Below are 23,710 nucleotides of genomic sequence, written 5' to 3'. Positions count from 1 at the left end.
GACCTCCATATTGCTATGGTCGTAAATTTGACCCTTTGGGGGATGTTTTTGGTGAGAGACGGCCCCCAAAACACTTGGTATCATATTTGGATATCAGATTCAAATTCTACATTCAAATCCCTTTTATTTAAGCCCCATATTCCCACGGTCAGCAAATAAGTCCAGTTTGGGTGGTGTTTTGGGGAAGGTGTGGACTCCCCGTGGTGCCCCATTTGGATATCAGATTTGTATTCTACTCGCAAATACCTTTCATTTGAGTCCCATATTAACATGGTCGGTAAATATGTCCGATTTAGGGGTGTTTTGGGGCTTGGGGTGGTCCCCCTAGCACATTGTCCTGCAATTGGATATCAGATACATTTTCTTATCCTAAATACCTTTCATTTGAGTCCCACATTGTCGTGATTGGCCTAAATATATGTTTGGTAGGTTTTAGGTTGGGGCAGCCCCCCTAGGTACCCCATCCGAAATTTGGATACCAAATTTTTACTATTTTTTATTTTTTACAATATATGAGAGCACACATAATTTGGCTTAAATCGCACCACCCATTTCCGAGTTCAGGCGTTTCTGAAAATTAGGGTAAGGGGGATGTATGATATGATCTCTATTGGTCTACGAATTTTAGTTTGGATGTAAGGTGTACTCCATTCTTAAAATACTTCATTTCAGACCGATATTCTCAAGATGTCTGATTAAGTGGTGCTTTCGGGGGAGAGGTGGTCCCCCAGATACTTGGCCCTGAAAAATATCAGCATCGTGCTCTTCCTTCAAATAGCATTTATTTAAACCCCATATTGCCATTGGTTTAGGGGAGTTTACACGATGAGGCGTCTCCCAAATACCTGGCCCCAAAATAAGATATCAAATTCGTTTTCTAATCTGAAATACCTTTCATATGAGCCACATATTGGCATGGTCGAAAAATTTTTACACTTTGGGGGGTGTTTTGGGGAAGGGGTGATGACCTAACTACATGGTCCTATATTTGGATATCAAATTCGTATTCTACTGCCAAATACCTTTATTTTAGCCCCATATTGCGATGGTTTATAAAAAATTGCTTTTTGTGGGGTATTTTGGGAAAGGTTTAGACCTCCACAAGTCCGAAATGGAAATTTGGGAGTAGATATCAGATAAGTTTTCTTATCCTAAATAACATTCATTTTTATACCCACCACCGAAGGATGGGGGTATATTCATTTTGTCATTCCGTTTGCAACACATCGAAATATCCATTTCCGACCCTATAAAGTATATATATTCTTGATCAGCGTAAAAATCTAAGACGATCTAGACATGTCCGTCCGTCTGTCCGTCTGTCTGTTGAAATCACGCTACAGTCTTTAAAAATAGATATATTGAGCTGAAATTTTGCACAGATTCTTTTTTTCTCCATAAGCAGGTTAAGTTCGAAGATGGGCTATATCTGACTATATCTTGATATAGCTCCCATATAGACCGATCCGCCGATTTAGGGTCTTAGGCCATTAAAAGCCACATTTATTATCCGATTTTCTTGAAATTTGAGGCAGTGAGTTATATTAGGCCCTTCGACATCCTTCGTCAATTTGGCTCAGATCGGTCCAGATTTGGATATAGCTGCCATATAGAGCGATCCTCAGATTCAGGGTCTAAGGCCCATAAAAGCCACATTTATTATCCGATTTCGCTGAAATTTGGGACAGTGAGTTGTCTTAGGCTCTTCGACTTATTTCGTTAAATTGGCCCAGATCAGTTCAGATTTGGATATAGCTGCCATATAGACCGATCCTCCGGTTAAGGGTCTTAGGCCCACAAAAGCCACATTTATTATCCGATTTTGATGAAATTCGGGACAGTGAGTTGTGTTAGGCCCATCGACATCCTTCGTTAATTTGGCTCAAATCGGTCCAAATTTGGATATAGCTGCCATATAGATCGATCCTCCGATTTATGGTGTAAGGCCCATAAAAGCCACATTCATTATCCGATTTTGCTGAAATTTGGGACAGTGACATATTTGACATATTTCTTCAATTTGGTCCAGATCGGTTCAGATTTGGATATAGCTACCACATAGACCGATTTCTTGATATATGATTTTGGGCTCATTTATTGTCTGATATCGCCGAAATTTGGAACAGTGAGTTTAGTTAAGCCCCTTGACATACTTCTGCTATATCGCACAGATCGGTCCAGATTTGGATATAGCTGCCATATAGACCGATATCTAGGTTTTAGGTGTTGGGGCGATAAAAGACGCATTTATTTTCCGATGTCGCTGAAATTTGGCACAGTGAGATTGGTTGGGCTCTTCGACGTCCTTCTTTAATTTTGCCCAGATCGGTCCAGATTTGCATATAGCTGCCATATAGACCGATCTCTCGATTTAAGGTTTAGGGCCCATAAAAGAGGCATTTATTGTCCGATTTCGCCGAAATTTGGGACAGTGCTTTGTGTTAGGCTTTTCGACATGTTTATGCAACTTGGCCCAAATCGGTCCAGATTTGGATATAGCTGCCATGTAGACCGATATCTCGATTTAAAGTCTTGGCCCCATAAAAGGCGCATTTATAATCCGATTTCACTGAAATTTGACACAGTGACTTATGTTAGGCTTTTCGACATCGTGTCGTATATAGTTCAGATCGGTATGAGGTATATGAGTATAAGGTATGAAATTTTCACCGAATTTTGATGAAATGTGGTTTACATATATACCCGAGGTGGTGGGTATCCAAAGTTCTGCCCGGCCGAACTTAACGCCTTTTTACTTGTTGTAGTCCCATATTGTCGTGATTGGTCTAAATATATGTTTGGTAGGTTTTAGGGTGGGGCAGCCTCCTAGGTACCCCATCCAAAATGTGGATACCAAATTTTTATTTTTAGGGTACTTTATGAGAGCACACAAAATTTCGCTTAAATCGCAACACCCATCTCCGAGATCTGGCGTTTCTGAAAATTAGGGTAAGGGGGAGTGTCCGTCCCCCTTTCAGATATCAAAAAATGTAGTACCCTATTTTCACCACGGGGTCATTATGCACCATCTGCGAAAATTTCAAGAAAATCGTATCAACCGTTTCAAACAAACAAATACAAATTGATTTTTATATATAAGATGAGAATGGAGAACGTTTCTGATATATTTTCCGGGATTAGTGTTTGGGGGACCACCCCAATCCCCAAAACACCCCTAAATTAGGCATATTTACCGACCATGTCAATGTGGAGCTTAAATGGAAGGTATTGGGGGGTAGAGCAAGAATTGATACCCACTTTCGGGACCAATTTTCTGGGGGTCTAAACCTTTCCCAAAATACCCCACAAACAGCAATTTTTTATTAACCATCGCAATATGGGGCTAAAATAAAGGTATTTGGCAGTAGAATACGAATTTGATATCCAAATATAGGACCATGTAGTTAGGTCATCACCCCTTCCCCAAAACACCCCCCAAAGTGTAAAAATTTTTCGACCATGCCAATATGTGGCTCAAATGAAAGGTATTTCAGATTAGAAAACGAATTTGAAATCTTATTTTGGGGCCAGGTGTTTGGGAGACGCCTCATCGTGTAAACTCCCCTAAACCAATGGCAATATGGGGTTTAAATAAATGATATTTGAAGGAAGAGCACGATGCTGATATTTTTCAGGGCCAAGTATCTGGGGGACCACCTCTCCCCCGAAAGCACCACTTAATCAGACATCTTGAGAATATCGGTCTGAAATGAAGTATTTTAAGAATGGAGTACACCTTACATCCAAACTAAAATTCGTAGACCAATAGAGATCATATCATACATCCCCCTTACCCTAATTTTCAGAAACGCCTGAACTCGGAAATGGGTGGTGCGATTTGAGCCAAATTTTGTGTGCTCTCATATATTGTAGTATCCTCAAAATAAAAATTTGGTATCCAAATTTCGGATGGGGTACCTAGGGGGGCTGCCCCAACCTAAAACCTACCAAATATATATTTAGGCCAATCACGACAATGTGGGACTCAAATGAAAGGTATTTAGGATAAGAAAACGTATCTGATATCCAATTGCAGGACCAAGTGCTAGGGGGACCACCCCAAGCCCCAAAACACCCCTAAATCGGACATATTTACCGACCATGTTAATATGGGACTCAAATGAAAGGTATTTGCGAGTAGAATACAAATCTGATATCCAAATGGGGCACCACGGGGAGTCCACACCTTCCCCAAAACACCACCCAAACTGGACTTATTTGCTGACCATGGGTAAATGGGGCTTAAATAAAAGGTATTTGAATGTAGAATTTGAATCTGATATCCAAATATGATACCAAGTGTTTTGGGGGCCGTCTCTCACCAAAAACATCCCCCAAAGGGGACAAATTTACGACCATAGCAATATGGAGGTCAAATGAAAGGCCTTTGGGAGTAAAGCACGACTTTGATATTAATATTCGTAAGTATTTTCTTACTATTGCAATATGAGGCTCAAATAAGAGGTTTTTTATACCCTCCACCATAAGATGGGGGGTATACTAATTTCGTCATTCTGTTTGTAACTACTCGAAATATTCGTCTGAGACCCCATAAACTATATATATTCTTGATCGTCGTGAAATTTTGTGTCGATCTAGCCATGTCCGTCCGTCCGTCCGTCCGTCTGTCTGTCGAAAGCACGCTATCTTCCGAAGGAGTAAAGCTAGCCGCTTGAAATTTTGCACAAATACTTCTTATTAGTGTAGGTCGGTTGGTATTGTAAATGGGCCATATCGGGACATGTTTTGATATAGCTGCCATATAAACCGATCTTGGGTCTTGACTTCTTGAGCCTCTAGAGTGCGCAATTCTTATCCGATTGGAATGAAATTTTGCACGACGTGTTTTGTTATAATATCCAACAACTGTGTCAAGTATAGTTCAAATCGGTCCATAACCTGATATAGCTGCCATATAAACCGATCTTGGGTCTTGACTTCTTGAGCATCTAGAGGGCGCAATTCTTAACCGATCAGAATGAAATTTTGCACGACGTGTTTTGTCATGATATCCAACAACTGTGCCAAGTATGGTTGAAATCGGTCCATAACCTGATATAGCTGCCATATAAATCGATCTTGGTTCTTGACTTATTGAGCCTCTAGAGGGCGCAATTCCTATCCGATTTGGCTGAAATTTTGCATGACGTATTTTATTTTTACTTTCAACAACTGTGTCAAATAAGGTTCAAATCGGTTCATAACCTGATATAGCTGCCATATAAACCGATCTGGGATCTTGACTTCTTGACCCCTAGAAGTCGCAATTATTATCCGATATGCCTGAAATTTTGTACGACGGATCCTCTCATGACCATCAACAAACGTGTTTATTATGGTCTGAATCGGTCTATAGCCCGATACGGATCCCATATAAATCGATCTCTCTACTTTATTTCGTGAGCCCCAATGGGCGCAATTCTTATACGAATTGGCTGAAATTTTACACAGTCTCCAACATATAATTTAATTGTGGTCCGAACCGGACCATATCTTGATATCGTTTTAATAGCAGAGTAACTCTTTTCTTATATCCTTTTTTGCCTAAGAAGAGATGCCGGGAAAAGAACTCGACAAATGCGATCCATGGAGGAGGGTATATAAGATTCGGCCCGGCCGAACTTAGCACGTTTTTACTTGTTTTAAAATGGTACACGAATCCGATATATATTTTCAAGGCCAACTCACTGAGTGGCCGCCTATCCCCCAAAACACCCTCCAAGCCGGTCATTTTTGCCGACTATGGAAATATGGGGCTCAAATTAAAGGTATTTGGGAGAAGACCTCGTATCTGATATCAACATTAGGGGCCAACTGTCTAGCGGACGTCCCACCACAATAACAACCCCCAAATAGGACGTATTTGCTCACCAAGACAATTTCCTAAAGAGAGTGGAGCTAAATATTCATAGTTTTTAAGGCCAATACCCCAAACCAGACATTTTTGCTGACTTTTACAATAAGGAGTTTAAATGAAATTAGAAAACGAATTTGATATCCAATTTTAAGACCAATGGCAATATGGGGTTCAAATAAATGGTATACAGATATATGAGAATAGAGTACGTTGCTGATATATTTTCCGGATTTAGTGTTTAGGGGACCACCCCAATACCCAAAACACCCTTAGATCGCGCATATTTACCGACCATGTCAATGTGGGGCTTAAATAAAAGGAATTGGGGGGAGAGCAAGAATTGATACCCACTTTCGGGACCAATTTCCTGGGGGTCTATTCCTTTCCCAAAATACCCCACAAACAGCAATTTTTACTGACCATCGCAATATGGGCTCAAATAAAGGTATGCAGGAGTAGAATACGAATTTGATATCCAAATGTAGGACCATGAAGTTAGGGCATCACCCCATTCCCAATACACCCCCCAAAGGGTAACAATTTTTCGACCATGGGAAAATGTGGCTCAAATGAAAGGTATTTGAGATTAGAAAACGAATTTGATAACCTATTTGAGGCCATGTGTTTGGGGGACGTCTCATCGTGTAAACTTCCCTAAGCCAATGGCAAAAGGGAGTTTAAATAAATGGTATTTCAGAGAAGAATACGATGCCGATATTTTTTCAGGGCCAAGTGTCTGGGGGATCACCTCACCCCCGAAAACATCCCTAAATCAGATATCATGAGAATATCGGGCTGGAATAAAGTATTTTAGGAATGGAGTACACCTTACATCTCAAATTAAATTCGTAGTCCAATAAAGATCATATGGGATTCAGATAAAGGCACTTATTTTGCTACACTGTAAGTCAAGCGATATACTATTTGCGTAGCATGGTATTCCACTAAAAGCTCTTTGTCGAAATTAAATATTCCAAGGAAAATTGTATTCCATATAAAGAAGCGGAGCGGGCTCGGGTCAGCAAGTATCTCATAAGAAAACAAAATTATGTTAAAGTAGCTTAAATCATAATTAAACTAGAGCCTAATTCCACTTGATTTGGAGTTATCTCCCAAACCCGTTTACATTACGAATCAAGTGATTTTCTTTTGTCAACATGGATGTGTTTGACAGCATTTTTATTTTGATCTGCATTTTTATTGTGTTCAGCTTGATAATTATGTTCAGCAATTAAATTGGTGAAACTTTTTTTTTCAACATTTTTTAATTTCAATAACAGATTGTCAGATGTTAAGAAACAGTGCTGCCTACAACTACCGATAATGACCGGTAGTCAATACAAACGCAGTGTTGCATATATGCATATGGTTGCAAAACTCAAATCTAGATTTGCTCCCAGTTGAACATGGTTTTATAACCAAACTGCAAAAAAAAAACAAGTAAAAGGCATTAAGTTCGGCCGGGCAGATCTTTGAATACTCACCACATGGGGTATATAAGAAAACCCCCTTTCGTCACAATTCGGTGAAAATTGGATAACTTATGCACAAATTTGACACGGATATTGGGTGGTCTAATAAATGTAAGTCACTGTTGAATTTTGTATTTCAAATTCCAACAAAATCGGATAATAAATAAAGCTTTTATGAGCTTCAGACTCTTAATCGGCACATCGGTCTATATGACAGCTATATTTGAATACAGTGCGATCTTTACCATATTTAGGTCGGATTTTCAGTACATAACAAATCTTTTAAGTTTTTGCCTGTTAGGGCGAGATCATTAAATTTTACAGTTTCTGTTTGTTTCTCCTTCGAGACGAGCAGAGATGCAAATGGAAAAGGAAAGCCAAAGATAGCAACACACACCAACCACTATGGGACGCGTTTCGTCTTTGGTTAGAAGACTTTTCAATCATATTAGGTGTGATGACTTCAAGGGCCGTGCGTTGGTATGTATGTATTTGAATCGTATTAATAGCGAAATCGCATCTATGATACAATTACCACATTAACCAAGCTCGACAACCTTGCTTATTAGCTGTACTTTTTCCAATGCATATATTTACATAAAAAATTTCAGCGAAATCAGTTAAAAATAAAGCTTTTATGGGCCTTAGACACTTTATCTGCAGATCGGTCTATATAGCAGCTATACCTAAATATAGTCCAATTTGATTCATATTTAGATCAGATATTAGGAGGCTTAAGATAACCCTCTGTTTAAAATTTCGGCCAAATCGGCTAATAAATAAAGCTTTTATGGGCTTCAGACCCCTTATGCGGGCTATATCCAAATCTGAACCGAGATGGGCCATTTGTAATCTCCAATAACCGTTCGTTCGACCTCAACCGTGATTTCGGCTGACAGACGGAAGAACATGGCTAGATTGACTTAGAATATTAATACTACGAGGGTTGCCTTTTATATTTCGGGTTTGGACAACCCTTAGGTTGCAGTCTACCAACTGACACCTCTATCGTAAAGCTTGCGTACTCATAACTAAATGGCATACGAGCGCTATTTGTGTTGTTTACAGTAACTCAAAAGATTCATCTCGCCGAAGAAATGGAATTAAATCATGAACATTTTCGTGCGATAATATTTTACAACTTTCGACGTGGATTAACTCGATGAAAGTTGTGCATCGATGAACTTAATTCCATTTTTGGCGATGAAGCTCCATCAAGGACCAGTGTTTATCGATGTTATGGTGTATTTAACCTAGGTCGTAGTTTACTCCAAGACAAATTTCGTGAAGGTCGTCCAAAATCACTTGTTGTTCCAAAAACCATTGATGCTGGGCGCCAATATTGCAAGATCGTCATGTGACCTATCGTAAGATTGAGACAACCTTAAGCATTAGTGGGACCAGCATACATTCAATGTTGCATAAACATTTGACCGTCAAAAAAAATTGTTCGCGTTGGATCCCACACAGATTGTCAATCGCTCAAAAAAGGCTCGTGTCGATTGGTCAAAAGAAATGCTCCAAAGATACGAAACAACTGACTTGGCACCGAATGACTGCTTTTCATTCTTGTACGTAAAAACTAAAATGAGAGGTCAACGTTTTTTGACACCTGATGAAGCGGTTAATGCGTTCAGACTGCATGTTTTGGATATACATAAATCAGAGTGGCAAGAGTGCTTCGACGATTAGTTGAAACGCATGCAAAAGTGTATAGATCTTAATGGGAAATATTTTGAAAAACAATAAAGCGATTTTCGATGGTAAATATTTGTTTTTGTGTTCTCTTATCCCGAAATATATGCTCTTTATAGGGTCGTAGGTTAATATTGGGTTGCCCAAAAAGTAACTGCGGATTTTTTAAAAGAAAGTAAATGCATTTTTAATAAAACTTAGAATGTTCTTTAACCAAATATACTTTTTTTACACTTTTTTTCTAAAGCAAGCTAAAAGTAACACCTGATAACTGACAGAAGAAAGAATGCAATTACAGAGCCACAAGCAGTGAAAAAATTTGTTAACGCTGACTATATGAAATATCCGCAATTACTTTTTGGGCAACCCAATATTTCGAGGTGTTGTAACCGGAATGACTACACTTTTATACCTACGCTGGAATGTATTAAAACAAATTTCAAAATATGAAAGATTAGTTTTTATTGTAGCTGAATCTATTCTCAATCAAAAAAAAAAAAAAAAAAATAGCAAAAAAAATAGCAAAACAAAACAAATAAAAGCGTACTAAGTTCGGCCGGGTCGAATCTTATATACCCTCCACCATGGATCACATTTGTCGAGTTTTTTTCCCGGCATCTCTTCTTAGGCAAAAAAAGATATAAGAAAAGAGTTGATCTGCTATTAAAACGATATCAAGATATGGTCCGGTTCGGACCACAATTAAATTATATGTTGGAGACCTGTATAAAATTTCAGCCAATTTGTATAAGAATTGCGCCCATTGGGGCTCACGAAGTAAAATAGAGAGAACGATTTATATGGGATCTGTATCGGGCTACAGACCGATTCAGACCATAATAAACACGTTTGTTGATGGTAATGAGAGGATCCGTCGTACAAAATTTCAGGCATATCGGATAATAATTGCGACCTCTAGGGGTCAAGAAATCAAGATCCCAGATCGGTTTATATGGCAGCTATATCAGGTTCTGAACCGAATTGTACTTTATTTGACATAGTTGTTGAAAGTAACAATAAAAAACGTCTTGCGAAATTTCAGCCAAATCGGATGGAAATTGCGCCCTCTAGAAGCTCAAGAAGTCAAGTCTCCAGATCTGTTTATATGACAGCTATATCAGGTTATGGATCGATTTCAACAATACTTGGCACAGTTGTTGGATATCATAATGAAATACTTCGTGCAAAAATTCATTCAAATCGGATAAGAATTGTGCCCTCTAGAGGCTCAAGAAGTCAAGACCCAAGATCGGTTTTTATGGCAGCTATATCAGGTTATGAACCGATTTAAACCATTCTTGGCACAGTTGTTGGGTAAAATAACAAAACACGTCGTGCGAAATTCCATTCCAATCGGATAAGAATTGCGCCCTCTAGAGGCTCAATAAGTCAAGACCCAAGATCGGTTTATATGGCAGCTATATCAGGTTATGGACCGATTTGAACCATACTTGGCACAGTTGTTGGATATCAACACAAAACACGTCGTGCAAAATTTCATTTCAATCGGATAAGCATTGCGCACTGTAGAGGCTCAAGAAGTCAAGACCCAAGATCGGTTTATATGACAGCTATATCAGGTTATGGCTCAAGAATTCAAGACCCAAGATCGGTTTATATGGGAGCTATATCAAAACATGGACCGATATGGCCCATTTACAATACCAACCGACCTACACTAATAAGAAGTATTTGTGCAAAATTTCAAGCGGCTAGCTTTACTCCTTCGGAAGTTAGCGTGCTTTCGACAGACAGACAGACGGACGGACAGACATGGTTAGATCGACATAAAATGTCGCGACGATCAAGAATATATATAGACTTTATGGGGTCTCAGACGAATATTTCGAGTAGTTACGAACAGAATGACGAAATTAGTATACCCCCCATCTTATGGTGGAGGGTATGAAAAAACTACCCTAAGCGCCACCAATTTTGAGGCGCTAAATCGATCATTTCGCCCGTAGTGCGTCCTTCCGTCTGTGGAAATGGTGATAGCGGTCGAACGTGGAAAGCTAGAAGGTCGTAATTTTGCACGGATACTTCTTAATGATGCAGGTCGGTTCCGATTTGATGGGCCATATCGGTTCCGATTTGGTCCCTCGACTTTACTTCTTGAGCCCCTAGAAGCTGCAAGTATTATCCGATAGGGCTGAGAGTGTTCTGTTATGACCTCCAACGGTCATGCAATGTATGGTCCAAAATGGCATATGGCAATGGCGGATCATGCCATCCTCACAGAAGGCGTTAACTCCCTTCTTACATTTAAAGACTATTCATGACCTTACCGTCCTGGTTGTTATTGCTCTGAAGATGTGCACTCCCGAATCCGAATGGAGTGCCGCATAGCGTCATCACTTGGTAGAGAAGTTTTAGCATGGCAGGATACCTCACAGATGTAGCCAGCATTAGTAAGGGGATGCTTACACTGGGATTATGGTAAGGCTGTGGAAAATAGATCTCAGTCCGTGGGTTCTCAATGTAGACCCTCAGGCTCACATTGTCCTCTGGCTTTGATCCAGAGATCCGTCAATTCCATTGCTTCCAGGTTTCATATCGTCCCCTCGATTATAAAGCGATGGCATGACCTGCTCCTATCCTCTAAACATTCTCCCATAAAATAGCTCACGCATGTTTCGTATTTTGTTTCACTATCAAACATCTTCAGTTTGGTTTTATAATTTAACTTACAAACGAAAAACGCTTGCAAATTATTGAATTTTATTATCAAAAAATGCGTGATCTGTTAAGAAATTTGGCTCAGTGGGCACACAAATAAACAGAAAAGTAGATTTTGGAGTGCAAATCAGCCAAAGTCATTGCAAGAGCTACAAATGCATCCAGAAAAAGTCAATGTTTGGTGCGGTTTATGGGATGGTGGCATGATTGGACAGTGCTTTTTCAAAGATGATACGATGAAACGTAACTGTGAATGGTGAGCGCTACCGTGAGATGATATTCAACTCTATTTTGCCCAAAATGCAAGAGTTTGACTTGCATGACATGTGGTTTCAACAAGACGGTGCTTGACTAAAAGTTGAACAATATAAGTGCCTTTATCGGAATCCCATATGATCTTTATTGGTCTACGAATTTAAGTTTGGATGTAAGGTGTTCCATTCCTAAAATACTTTATCCAAGCCCGATATGGGCTGAGCGCTACCGTGAGATGATATTCAACTCTATTTTGCCCAAAATGCAAGAGTTTGACTTGCATGACATGTGGTTTCAACAAGACGGTGCTTGACTAAAAGTTGAACAATATAAGTGCCTTTATCGGAATCCCATATGATCTTTATTGGTCTACGAATTTAAGTTTGGATGTAAGGTGTTCCATTCCTAAAATACTTTATCCAAGCCCGATATTCTCATGATATCTGATTTAGAGGTGTTTTCGGGGGTGAGGTGATCCCCCAGGCACTTGGCCCTGAAAAAATATCAGCATCGTGCTCTTCTTTCAAAAACCATTTATTTAAACCCCATATTGCCATTGGTTTAGGGGAGTTTACGCGATGAGGCGTCCCCCAAACACATGGCCCCAAAATAGGTTATCAAATACGTTTTCTAATTTTAAGTACCACATATTGGCATGGTCGAAAATTTTTTACCCTTTGCTAGGTGTTTTGGGGAAGGGGTGATTCCCTAAATACATGGTTCTAAATTTGGATATAAATTTCGTATTCTACTCCCAAATACCTTTATTTGAGCCCCATATTGCTATGGTCACTAAATAATTGCTGTTTGTGGGGTATTTTGGAAAAAGGGTAGACCCCCAGGAAATTGGTCCCGAAAGTGGGTATCAATTCTTGCTCTCCCCCCAATTCCTTTTATTTAAGCCCCACATTGACATGGTCGGTAAATATGCGCGATCTAAGGGTGTTTTGGGTATTGGGGTGGTCCCCTAAACACTAAATCCGGAAAATATATCAGCAACGTACTCTATTCTCATATATCTGTATACCATTTATTTGAACTCCATATTGCCATTGGCCTCAAAATTGGATATTAAATTCGTTTTCTAATTGCAAAAGTCAGCAAATATGTCCGGTTTGGGGTATTGGCCATAAAAACTATAAATATTCAGTTTTACTCTCTTTAAGACCCAAATTATCTTGGTGGGCAAATACGTCCTATTTGGGGGTTGTTATGGTGGTGGATGTCCCCTAGACAGTTGGTCCCTAATGTTGATATCAGATACGTGGTCTACTCCCAAATACCTTGAAAATATATATCGGATTCATGTTCCACTTTAAAAACCCTCTTATTTGAGCCTCATATTACAATAGTCAGAAAATACTTACTATTTGGGTGGTGTTGTGGGGGTGAGATAGCCCCATAGACACTTTTCCCGAATATTGATATCAAATTCGTGCTTTTCTCCCAAAGACCTTTCATTTGAGCCCCATATTGCTATGGTCTTACATTTGTCCCCACTGGGGGTGTTTTTAGGGAGAGCCGGCCCCCAAACACTTGGTCCCATATTTGGATATGAGATTCGAATTCTACACTTAAATACCTTTTTTTAAGCCCCATATCAAAGAATGTAGTACCCTATTTTCACTACCAGTGCAAATTTCAAGAAATTCGCCTTAGCCGTTTCTGATTCTATAAGGAACACACAAACAAACACAAATTGATTTTTATACCCTCCACCATAGGGTGGGGGGTATACTAACTTCGTCATTCTGTTTGTAACTACTCGAAATATTCGTCTGAGACCCCATAAAGTATATATATTCTTGATCGTCGCGACATTTTATGTCGATCTAGCCATGTCCGTCCGTCCGTTTGTCTATCGAAAGCACGCTAACTTCCGAAAGAATAAAGCTAGCCACTTGAAATTTTGCACAAATACTTCTTATTAGTGTAGATCGGTTGGTATTGTAAATGGGCCATATCGGTCCATGTTTTGATACAGCTGCCACATAAACCGATCTTGGATCTTGACTTCTTGAAGGAATGAAATTTTGCACGACGTGTTTTGTTATGATATCTAACAATTGTGCCAAGTATGGTTGAAATCGGTCCATAACCTGATATAGCTGCCATATAAACCAATCTTAGGTCTTGATTTCTTGAGCCTTTAGAGTGCGCAATTCTTATCTGATTGGAATGAAATTTTGCACGACGTGTTTTGTTATAATATCCAACAACTGTGCCAAATCGGTTCATAACCTGATATAGCTGTTATATAAACCGATCTTGGACCTTCTCTCTTGAGGTTCTAGAGGGCGCAATTCCTATCCGATATGGCTGAAATTTTGCATGACGTATTTTATTCTTACTTCCAACAACAGTGTCAAATAAGGTTCAAATCGGTTCATAACCTGATATAGCTGCCACATAAACCGATCTGGGATCTTGACTTCTTGAGCTTCTAGAGGTGGCAATTATTATCCGATTTGCCTGGAATTTTGTACGACGGATCTTCTCATGACCATCAACATACGTGTTTATTATGATCTGAATCGGTCTATAGCCCGATACAGCTCCCATATAAATCGTTCTCTCTATTTTACTTTGTGAGCCCCAATGGGCGCAGTTCTTATACGAATTGGCTGAAATTTTACACAGGTCGCCAACATATAATTTAATTGTGGTCCGACCCGGACCATATCTTGATATCGTTTTAATAGCAGAGCAACTCTCTTCTTATATCCTTTTTAGCCTAAGAAGAAATGCCAGAAAAAGAACTCGACATTTGCGACCATTGGTGGAGGGCATATAAGATTCGACCCGGTCGAACTTTATATAAGATTATTATATATATATATATATATATTATATATATATAAGATTATTGTATTAATGAAATCCAATCGTTCTATTAATTAACAAAATTGCTCAATTTACGAAAATGTAACAATTGTATTTATAATTACAGATAACAGTATTGATGGTCATCGCATTGATGATCATTGTTCATTGTATTGATGATTCGACTTTTATTGTTAGTAGAAAATCCATTGGAAAAGCACAATAATCTATCAGTGTCATAAATATCTTTTCCCACTTCTGTTTCAAAGAACCTGAAAACGCAGTTTAATAAGAGCAACTAAAATTGCGAATACTTCGTATTGTAAGTTTTAAGGCTTACCGGACCATGTCAATGAACAGAGAAATAGTGATAATCATTATATCAAATTTCTTCTAATTCTGTCCTTGGATAGAAAAGCATAAACGATTGAAATAGGAAGAAAGTCATCACTTACGGAATTGATCTGAAAATTTTATATATATCCAGTTGATTCTTATTATTTCGAATGACAAAGTGTTTACAAATTCGTCAAACTATTCACTTGTACTTTCATTGGCAACATTAACGTCCATTTGCATCCGCGATCAAAGTGAAATAAAATTTTTTGGGTCTTATAGATTTGTGCATTTGTTTGCAACGCTAAGAATGTGAAGTGCTATACCCATCGATAAGAAAAATCACATAAGGTTCTATGCGATATTTCAATAGGTATCCAAAATTAAAGTCTGACTAAATTTTGATATAAGTGTTATCTATTAAAAGTATTATGTATACTCGGTGGTGTAGGGTATTATAAAGTCGGCTCCGCCGGATTTTTGCCTTTCCTTACTGTTTTTTGTTTGTTTTTTAAATATTTCGAAACTAACTAAAATTTATTTTTGACATTGTCTTCATTTCACGATAAATAAATGTATTAAGCATCTTATTATTTTTATTAACTGACATTTTTTATATATATTTAAATATTAAGACAGTGGAAAAGTACACAAAACACTCGTCTGAAAAATTATCTATATGACCAAATGAGTCACTGCTAGAAATTTCTTTAAACAATTATGTTATTTATTTTCTAAAATGTCTTAGAAGTGAGAACGAAGTTTTAAAGATTTTTAAATTTTCTTTTTATTATCATACTATTTTATATAAACTAATCTCAATTTGCCCATTTTAAGCCCAAATAAAATATGTGTGTAATAAATCCGTAATAGGTACTTTAAACGTTTTTCGCTCCATATTATTCATATATTTGAATAAAGCGAACTAATGTTAAACGATTAAACAAAATGAACGTAGCGTTAATCTGAACTAATTTAATAGTGATACATATTAAATGTAGTGGAAAATAATTGCTGAAGGATCTTTAAAAAATACGGCATATTCTTCGATGCGATGCATGATTGGGTTGTAGTCGGTATAAACAGTTTTTGAAGAATTTTGATACAACCTGCCAACTGTGAAATGATACCCAACTGCACTTGAACAAAATGAGTACAGGAAGTTGTCCTTTGCGCTCTGTGCATGAAGAAGCAAAGATATTTTCAAACCTCAATTTCCGTGGTCAAAATTTTTGTTACTTTAATGAACAGGAATTCGTAAGCAGCTCCTCTCTGTTGTGCTTCCTTGCCACTGTGGAGTAAGAGCGCGGCCCTTAACTTTTCCAACGACCATATTCCCATCCCTCTGGCTTATCCGTCTTTTCCTCATTCATTAGTCTGATGACTGGTTGTGCACTTGAGGCATTACTCTCGACGACGGGTGCCAAGACACTACCACCTTAGGAGCGCCGGACAACATCCTACGGTATGATGTCACTATCACAGCTGTTTTTTTTTTTTCGATTTTGAGCCTACTCCTGAAAGGCTTTCATATTTTTGCGTAATATGTAGTACATATTCCGAGATACAAATATTTTTTGAGGAGGAAAATGGAAAGACGTCCGCTCCACTTAACGGTTACTTCAATAAGTCACTATTTTATTTCTGAATGTAAACTATATTTCCAGTTTTCGCAAACCTAGAGGTATTGGAAGTTCGTTTCACCAGCGTTTTTTCAACTTTGTTATTAGCTACAGGGTCGGCTTTAATTCATTGCTGTATGGATCATTCTGAGCAATAAGATTTGGACAATTACGGCCGTATTCACAAAACCTGAAGAAGCCTCAAAATAGGTTTATTAGACAATTCTATAAAAAACAAGTAAAATCGTGCTAAGTTCGGCCGGGCCGAATATTATATACCCTCCACCATGGATCGCATTTGTCGAGTTCTTTTCCCGTCATCTCTTCTTAGGCAAAAAAGGATATAAGAAAAGATTTGCTCTGCTATTAGAGCGATATCAAGATATGGTTCGGTTTGGACCACAATTAAATTATATGTTGGAGACCTGTGTAAAATGTCAGCCAATTCGTATAAGAATTGCGCCCATTGGGGCTCACGAAGTAAAATAGAGAGAACGATTTATATGGGATCTGTATCGGGCTATAGACCGATTCAGATCATAATAATGTTGATGGTCTTGAGAGAATCCGTCTTACATTATTTCAGGCAAATCGGATAATATTTGCGACCTCTAGAGGCTCAAGAAGTCAAGATCGTAGATCGGTTTATATGGCAGCTATATCAGGTTATGGACCGATTTGAACCATACTTGGCACAGTTGTTGGATATCATAACAAAACACGTCGAGCAAAATTTCATTCCAATCGGATGAGAATTGCGCACTCTAGAGGCTCAAGAAGTCAAGACCCAAGATCGGGTTATATGACTGCTATATCAGGTTATTGACCGATGTGAACCAAACTTGGTACAGTTCAAGCGGCTAGCTTTACTCCTTCGGAAGTTAGCGTGCTTTCGACAGACAGACGGACGGACGGACGGACATGGCTAGATCGACATAAAATGTCACGACGATTTAGAATATATATACTTTATGGGGTCTCAGACGAATATTTCGAGTAGTTACAAACAGAATGACGAAATTAGTATACCCCCCATCCAATGGTGAAGGGTATAAAAACGTCGGCGAAACGCTGGAGGAAGACGGGTACTCCGTTTATAGTGAGGAAAATGGCAAAAAGAAATTTAAGTGGCAACGCTTGACACCATTGTCGGCATTATTTTTATACCAACCACCATAGGATGGAGGTATACTTCTCCAGTCATTCCATTCGCAACACCTCACCTCGAAATATTCTTTTAAGACCCCATAATGTATATGTATTTTTGATCGTCTCGACGTTCTGAGTCGATCTTGCCATGTCCGTCCATCTGTCAAAATCACGATAGTGGTCGAACGCGTACTGCATGCCGCTTGAAATTTTGCACAGATACTAAATATTGATGTCGTTGGGGATTGAAAATGGGTCATATCGGTTCAGATTAAGTTATAGCTCCCATATAAACCGATCTCCCGATTTAACTTCTTGGGTCCTTACAAGTGTTCTGTTATAACTTCTAACAACTGTGCCTAGTACGTTTCAAATCGGTCAATAACCTGAGCCGGTCTCTTGACCACCCATGTAAAGCGATTATCCTTGTTCAGTTCCTAGAAGCTTTAATGTTTACTGGTTTGACAGAGGTTTGGTATGCAGAATAAAATTTTGCCCTTCAACAAAATTTATATTGTATAAATTTTTAGCAGAATCCATGGTGGTGGGTTCCTAAGATTCGGCCCGGCCGAACATAGCACAATTTTAATTGTTTTATTTCAATTAACTCCTATTTCGTTTGCAATGTATTGAAATATTTTATATCCGACCCACAAATTTTTTATGGTTAAAGTTTATAGCGAATTTTTTTCCAAGGATTTTTGGCACAGATTTTTGAATTGTTGAGATGAATAAATTTAGGAGCCTGCCAAAAGCCGCCCGGACCAGTTGGGCCTTGAAATTTTGCACATAATCTTGTTTACACCTCAGCTCTAGCCGGTTAGAACTACAAGGAGTTAGACCAGCCATTCTTAAATGGCAGCTATTTTACAATTTTCTTCCATTTCTATCCTACTATGCGATTCTTAAAATGTTGCTAATTTTATTGCTTCTAAAAAAATTTTGGCCCCCAGACACATGGGTTGGTTACGATTATGGTATAGACTCCATATAGACTGATTTTCTGATTATATTTTTGAGCTCATTTCGTATTTCGATTAGCGTCTATATTGATCAATCATTTAGGTCTTCGGCTTAAAAATTGCATTTAAATTAGCAAATTGGACCCCACATAGGTGGCATTTTTAATTTTTTTGGGTATAGCTGCGTTTTAGACCGCTCCGCTGCGCCTTCTTTTACTTTATATGGAACAAAATTTTAATTGGAATATTTTTTTTTTCGAAAATTAAAGAGCTTTTAGTGAAATACCATGCTACGAAAATAGTATATCGCTTGACTAACAGTTTAACAATATAAGTGCCTTTACCTGAATCCCATATGATCCCTTAGTTTGGATGTAAGGTGTACTTCATTCTTAAAATACTTGATTTCAGCCCGATATTCTCATGTTATCTGATTTAGGGGTGGTTTTGAGGGCAAGGTGGTCCTCCAGATACTTGGCCCTGAAAAAATATCAGCATCGTGCTCTTCTCTCAAATACCATTTATTTAAACCCCATATTGCCATTGATTTAAGGGAAGTTTACAAGATGAGGCGTCCCCCAAACTCATTGCCTCGAAATTAGTTATCAAATTTGTTTTCTAATTTCAAATACCTATCATTTGAGCCACATATTGGTATGGTCGAAAATATTTTGGGGAAGGGGTGATGCCCTAAATACATGGTCCTACATTTGGATATCAAATTTTTATTCTACTCCCAATACCTTTATTTGAGCCCCATATTGCGATGGTCAGTAAAAAATTGCTGTTTGTGGGGTATTTTGGGAAAGGGGTAGACCCCCAGAAAATTGGTTCAGCGTCATAGGCGGACATGCTTACCTCTGCGCTACCGTGGCCTCCAATATTATCCAACATGGTCCACCAACATTAAGCCCTGAAAATATATCAGCAACGTGCTCTATTCTCATATATCTATATATAATTTATTTGAACCATTTTGCCATTGGCCTCAAAAATGAATATCAAAATCGTTTTCTAATCTTATTTAAACCCCTTATTACAAAAGTCAGTAAATGTGTCGGGTTTGGGGTATTGGCCGTAAAACTAAAAAAAAAAAATAAAAGCGTGCTAAGTTCGGCTGGGCCGAGTCTTATATACCCTCCACCATGGATCGCATTTGTCGAGTCCTTGCGACGGTATCTCTTTTAAGGCAAACAAACGATAAAAGAAAAGAATTTCTATGTTATTGGAACAATATCAAGTAGTGGTTCATTTCGGACCATAATTGAACTGAATATTGGAGACCATAGTAGAAGTCATTATGTAAAACTTCAGCCAAATCCGTTAGGAATTGCGCATTTTAGAGGCTGAAGAAGAAAAATAGGGAAATCGGTTTATAGGGGAGCTGTATTAGGTTATAAACCGATTCATGCCATATTCGACACGTATGGTAAAGGATAGAGAGAAGCCGTTGTACAAAATTTAAGACAAATCGGATAATACTTGCGCCCTCTAGAGGCTCAAGAAGTCAAGATCCCAGATCGGTTTTTATGACAGCTATATCAGGTTATGAAGCGATTTGAACCATACTTGGCAAAGTTGTTGGATATCGTAACAAAACACGTCGTGCCAAAATTCATTCAAATCGGATAAGAATTGCGCCCTCTAGAGGCTCAAGGAGTCAAGACCCAAGATCGGTTTAAATGACAGCTATATCAGGTTATAGACCGATTTGAACCATTCTTGGCATAGTTGTTGGATATTATGACAAAACACGTCGTGCAAAATTTCATTCCAATCGGACAAGAATTGCGCCCTCTAGAGGCTCAAGAAGTCAAGACCCAAGATCGGTTTATATGGCAGCTATATCAGGTTATGGACCGATTTGAACCATACTTGACACAGTTGTTGGATATCATAACAAAACACGTAGTGCCAAAATTCATTCAAATCGGATAAGAATTGCGCACTCTAGGGGCTCAAGGAGTCAAGACCCAAGATCGGTTTAAATGACAGCTATATCAGGTTATAGACCGATTTGAACCATACTTGGCAAAGTTGTTGGATATCATAACAAAACACGTAGTGCCAAAATTCATTCAAATCGGATAAGAATTGCACACTCTAGAGGCTCAAGAAGTCAAGACCCAAGATCGGTTTATATGGCAGCTATATCAGGTTATGGACCGATTTGAACCATACTTGACACAGTTGTTGGATATCATAACAAAACACGTAGTGCCAAAATTCATTCAAATCGGATAAGAATTGCGCCCTCTAGAGGCTCAAGGAGTCAAGACCCAAGATCGGTTTAAATGACAGCTATATCAGGTTATAGACCGATTTGAACCATACTTGGCAAAGTTGTTGGATATCGTAACAAAACACGTCGTGCCAAAATTCATTCAAATCGGATAAGAATTGCGCCCTCTAGAGGCTCAAGAAGTCAAGACCCAAGATCGGTTTATATGGCAGCTATATCAGGTTATGGACCGATTTGAACCATACTTGACACAGTTGTTGGATATCATAACAAAACACGTAGTGCCAAAATTCATTCAAATCGGATAAGAATTGCGCACTCTAGGGGCTCAAGAAGTCAAGACCCAAGATCGGTTTATATGGCAGCTATATCAAAACATGGACCGATATGGCCCATTTACAATACCAACCGACCTACACTAATAAGAAGTATTTGTGCAAAATTTCAAGCGGCTAGCTTTACTCCTTCGGAAGTTAGCGTGCTTTCGACAGACAGACGGACGGACGGACGGACAGACGGACGGACATGGCTAGATCGACATAAAATGTGACGACGATCAAGAATATATATACTTTATGGGGTCTCAGACGAATATTTTGAGTAGTTACAAACAGAATGACGAAATTAGTATACCCCCCATCTTATGGTGGAGGGTATAAAAATTGTTAAATAAACCAATTTCAAATCTACATAATGGGGACTTTACATCGCACATCATGATGCGAGGTTATTGTAATAGCACTGGTGAAAATACAGGTGATACGTCGCATGTACCCATGACCACTAATCATGGCTGAAAAATCAAATTCCTTTGATTTTTTTGATTATTGGCGTCTATCGATTACCTTTTACACAGAAATGTGTAATCATTACATGACACATATTGCAAAATACATTCTGTCCAAAATAATGTTACAGAAAAGTATGAAAAATTTAATTAATCCAAAGAAAAGAAAAAACTGATGTACAGTTTTTGTCAAAAGCTTTAATCGACACGTACACACGATGAGTACGATCATGATGTGTGGCTGCCTATAAAGTTTTATTAATACCGCTGTTAAAGTTTAAACTCCAAATTGAAAGTGAAATAAAATCACATGATATTAATTATTTTTATTTATAAGATTTGGATCTTGTCTACTTATGCTTATATTTCGTTTATTTGAGTTTTTTAAATTTAACTATTTTGGTCTTTGGTTTGGCTCTCTTGAAGTTTCACAAAATTCTTAAACCTTGATGGCGTCATGTCCATGATCCGGTGGCAAAACCTTAACTAAAGCCTGATAACCATTATGATGGTCAGCGGTATAGTCAACAATACGAGTAGTGCCATCGGCTTCTTTGATGGTATAACTCCCTGTAGAGGAAATGTAGATTCATACCCGTCCATGCTCACAATTCAAAATTCTGGTTACTTACCTTTAACCATGTCACCATCCCTTTCTTCCCAATGGTTTTTGTCATCGCCAGTCTTATGATCCTTAACTCCGTACTCGAACTGGTATGTGGGACTCGAATGGTAATCATGGTGAATATCCTCATGGTCGTGATAGTCCTCGAAACTGTTATTTTCAGCATGGAATTTTCCAATTGCCATCGCACCACTTATTTCGAAATGTTTGTTGAGGTGCTTGGACTCGTTGTGTTGTTCATGTTTAGCTGGTTCCGCATATTTAGCAACCGCACCAGAATGGTAATTGAAGCCATTATTACCCTCATTGGCTCCGTGGTGAACTTTGCGTTTATTTTGGCGATGTGGGTGATGTAGGGCTTGCTCTGCTGCTGGTGCTGCTTCAATGGTTGCCGCCAAACCACAAATGGTAGCCAATAAAACAAAACTGAAAGCTTGAAGCTGCATGTTGCTGTGGGTAGTGGTTCCTGTTATTTCCACGCTGTAAGAGGGGATAGCACTGTTGGTAGTGCAATTGAATTTGCTTCAAAAACTGATACTAATTTGTGGTTTTACTACGTTATTTATAGTTAACAAAACACGAAAGCTAATTAGCCTAAACTCGCATATTTTCGGGTTACACTTTAGTAAGCAGATAACCACAAAATTTCACTTTTTCTGGTATTGAGGGGAGGTTTGATCAAGCTTTTATGCCCCAAAGTGATGATGTTGCTTTGTAGCTTGTGCTACTGGTGCCAGATAACAACGCCAACGAAATTAACTCTAGAGTTTATGACTGACATGAACTACCAACAAATATGGAGTACCAAATTGAGGATTGAGTTGAAACACAAACAACGTGTTCAAAAAGAATCATTTTACGCGAATATAAATAGAGTATTTTCTTAAAGGTAATTAGAACAAGTAAAAAGGCGTTAAGTTCGGCCGGGCCGAACTTTGGATACCCACCACCTCGGGTATATATGTAAACCACCTTTCGTCAATATCCGGTGCAAAACTCATACCTTATGTCCCATAGCAGAAATATGTGGAGGGGCTAAGTTAAGCCCCTATATATGCAAATCTTGATCGATCTAGACCAAATTCCAGATATATATGGAGGGGCTTAACTTAACTCTTTGTCCCAAATTTCGGCAACATCGGACAATAAATGCGCTTTTTATGGCCCCAAAACCTAAAACCGAGAGATCGGTCTATATGGCAGCTA

At 38.5% G+C, this 23,710-nt stretch overlaps 1 protein-coding gene across 1 annotated transcript in view; it reads right to left on the bottom strand.

Annotated features, from left to right (window-relative positions):
* Positions 1-23,328, bottom strand: part of LOC106095205 (uncharacterized) — a 69,692-nt gene extending 46,364 nt beyond the window's left edge. The window contains exons 1-2 of the mRNA XM_059366266.1: positions 22,512-23,328; positions 22,325-22,449 (exon numbers count right to left, since the gene is read on the bottom strand). Of these exons, the coding sequence (XP_059222249.1) occupies positions 22,325-22,449; positions 22,512-22,950 (564 nt within the window). The 5' untranslated portion in view covers positions 22,951-23,328. The remainder of the gene's footprint in view (positions 1-22,324; positions 22,450-22,511) is intronic.
* Positions 23,329-23,710: the final 382 nt, after the last annotated feature.

This window comes from Stomoxys calcitrans, chromosome 1, assembly GCF_963082655.1.
Source record: "Stomoxys calcitrans chromosome 1, idStoCalc2.1, whole genome shotgun sequence".
Taxonomy (NCBI): Eukaryota; Metazoa; Arthropoda; class Insecta; order Diptera; family Muscidae; genus Stomoxys; species Stomoxys calcitrans.
Note: the sequence above shows the minus strand (reverse complement) of the source record. Positions and strands in the feature narration are given on the sequence as shown.